Here is a 3,143-nt window from a genome sequence, read left to right as displayed (position 1 = left end):
AATCACTATTTCCTCTCCTCCTTTCTTAAGTAGCTCTGCCGCTATTGTATCAATTCCCGGTGCTTTGTTGTTTTCAGATTTTGTTATTGCTTCTTTAACCTCTTGAAGTGTTGGGGTCTATGTTTGCATCTCTCTAGTTTCTTTGTTTTCGAAATTTGTCTGAGCTGTTTCATCTGGTTCATCCGGTTCGTCGTGAAAAGTTCTTTGGTAGTATCTAGACCATCGGTTCAGTATGTCTTCCTTGGAGTTTAGTATACTGTTGCCTTCATCCCTAATTACAGTGCAGTATGCACTAGCGTCTCTGACATGTAAAATTTGGGGGGGACATCGAAGAAAGTTATTAAAATGGTGCTACCTAGCCCAACCTATTTATTATCTTCGATTCCATTTGTTACTTTCTGCTTACCTTCACGGATCCCCTAAGGTATATCAAGAACTCTGATATAATCGTTCCACAGACTGAATAATACATTCCAAATAAATATGATTATTATTTATTTATTTGTTTGTTATTCTGTCGTTAGTAAATAAATTAAATTAGAATGAAATATTTAATATTTTGTACTTCAAAATATTGGGGGGACGCGATCCACTCGTCCCCCTGCCAGAGACGCCTATGGCAGTATGGCTTAAACCCTCTTTTTAGTTGCTTAACTTCCTTGTAAAAGAACCTTGTTTCCCCTCTATATCGTACGTTCTCAAGTTCTGCTATTTTGCTCTCTATACTGGATTTTTTCTTTTGTCGGAGTAGTTTTTTGGCTTTTCTCCTGGCTTCATTGTAAATTTCTTGTCTTTCCCTTGTTCTGTGAGTTAGCATGTTGTTCCTAGCTACATTCCGTTCCTTTATTGCTATCTCGCACTCGCTGTCAAACCAGTCGTTCCGTTGAGGTTTGTTCCTTTCTCCGATTGTTTCTTCTGCTGCTCTAACTATGTTGTCTTTTATTGATGTCCATATATCGTTGACGTTTTGTTTTCCTGTCCATTGTGTTTCCTCCATATACTGAGTGACTTTGCTCCTATATTCGTTGACTCTTTGTTCGTCCCTTAATTTCTCTATGTCCCATTTTTTGACTTGGGGCATGTTGGGCTTCCGTTGTGTGCTTATTTTTGTGTCGGGTTACTACCAAATAGTGATCGGAGTCTATGTTAGCTCCCCTCCTTGTTTTCACGTCTTGTATATTGCAACTGTGTCTGCTGTCTACTACAACATGGTCAATCTGATTTTCGGTCTTCCCGTCTGGTGATCGCCATGTTACCTTGTGTATTCTTTTATGTGGGAACCATGTGCTAAATATGGTCATGTTCTTGGAAGCTGCAAAGTCAATTAACCTTATGCCGTTGCCGTTTGTTGTTTCATGCGCGCTATATTTCCCTATCGTTGGGTAGAAGCAGCTTTCTTTACCGATTTTTGCATTCGCGTTACCAACAATTAAGTTCATATATTTCGGATATTCGTCATATGCTTTTTCCAGCTGGTTATAGAACTCTTCCTTGACTATATCATTCTTTTCTTCGATTGGTGCGTGGGTTGTGATAATGGTTAAGTTGTATGGATTTGCTCTTACTCTGATTTTACATATCCTGTCGTTGACTGGTGTGAAGCTAATTATTTTACTACATATTTGACCTCTGACTATGAATCCCGTTCCAAATTCTTTCTTTTTGTTGTTTCCACTGAAATAGATGGTTTCCTTTTGTCTTTGGTGAATGCCTTTGTTGTCCCATCTCATCTCTTGTATGCCACATATGTCTATGTTATATTTCTGAATTTCGTTTGTTAGTTCTTGCAGGGCCCTCGGTCTATGTAGTGTTCTAACATTCCACGTTCCAAGTACCAGTTCTTTGTCCTTTTTTCGTTTCCGTCCGGTTTCCCCTTGATCCGTCCATTCCGAGGCGATTATTCCGGTCTTCTAACAGTAGTTTTTTTTCGGGGCCAGGTTGTCGGCCTGACGCCCAACCCCAACCTGGAGGACCAGGCTCGACTTCTTCCGTCCCGTTACTTTCCACAGCAATTTTTTACTACAGAGGTTTTATACCCTGCCTCCAGTAAGGGTTAACAGCACCACAACTTGAAGGCGAAGTCGGACTTGGATGGGAGAGGTGTGAGGCTTCATTTCATAAACAGATCTGCCATTCGGTGCACTTCACCACCCGAGTAGGTGCCAAACTGAGAAAATAACATTTGAAAATTCAAAATTCAATATTTGAAATTTGACACAAAAGCAAAATTTAAGTTTTAACCTACCATAAGGTAGTGCACGTTTTTCACCCTCAGAAAATACCAATATTTCATTTTGTACTCTCACAGTTACCGAGAAATTTAAAATTCAAAATGTCGAATTACCATTAACTTGGAACGCCACCAACTCGTTTCGAAGAATTAACAATATGAGCGTCATCTACGAGATTTGCACCTTTATAAAATGTCGATATTTTACTTTGTACCCCCACAGTTAATGAAAAATTTAAAATTCAAAATGCCGAATTACCATTAACTTGGAACGCCAATATTGTGTACTGAAGAATTAAAAACACCAGCGTCTTCTACGAGTTTTGCATTCTTAGAGAATGTCGATAATTCATTTCGTACCCTCACAGTTAATGAGAAATTTAAAATTCAAAATGCCGAATTACTATTAACTTGGAACGCCACTATTTCGTATTGAAGAATTAACAACACCAGCGTCTTCTACAAGTTTTGTACCCTCAGAAAATGTCGATATCTCGTTTTGTACCCCGACAGTTAATGAGAAATTCCGTATTTAAAATGCCGAATTACCATTAACTTGGAACACCAATATTTTGTACTGAAGAATTAAAAACACCAGCGTCTTCTACGAGTTTTGCATCCTTAGGAAATGTTGATAATTCATTTTGTACCCTCACAGTTAATGAGAAATTCGAAATTCAAAATGCCGAATTACCATTAACTTGGAACGACACCAACTCATTTTGAAGAATTAAGAACACCAGCGTCTTCTACGAGTTTTACACACCAAAATCACTTCCAGCAAACAATTAGGTGTAAAAGTGAGGGAGAACGCAGGTGGACGCCGTTACCCCGCTTCCAAATACGCTATCTATGGCGTTAAAAGTTAATGACAATATTTATGGCATTCCCTACTTCCTAAAAAAAATTACAA

At 38.6% G+C, this 3,143-nt stretch overlaps 1 protein-coding gene across 1 annotated transcript; it reads right to left on the bottom strand.

Moving 5' to 3' along the window:
• Window positions 1-1,016: 1,016 nt before the first annotated feature.
• Window positions 1,017-1,730, bottom strand: LOC145692140 (protein CFDP2-like). Its single transcript, XM_081767440.1, has one exon. The coding sequence runs from the start codon at window positions 1,728-1,730 to the stop codon at window positions 1,017-1,019; it is 714 nt and encodes a 237-aa protein (XP_081623566.1).
• Between the last annotated feature and the right edge of the window lie 1,413 nt (window positions 1,731-3,143).

The sequence above is a fragment of the Thermobia domestica genome, chromosome 8 (assembly GCF_964235325.1).
Source record: "Thermobia domestica chromosome 8, izTheDome1.hap1.1, whole genome shotgun sequence".
Classification (NCBI taxonomy): Eukaryota; Metazoa; Arthropoda; class Insecta; order Zygentoma; family Lepismatidae; genus Thermobia; species Thermobia domestica.
Note: the sequence above shows the minus strand (reverse complement) of the source record. Positions and strands in the feature narration are given on the sequence as shown.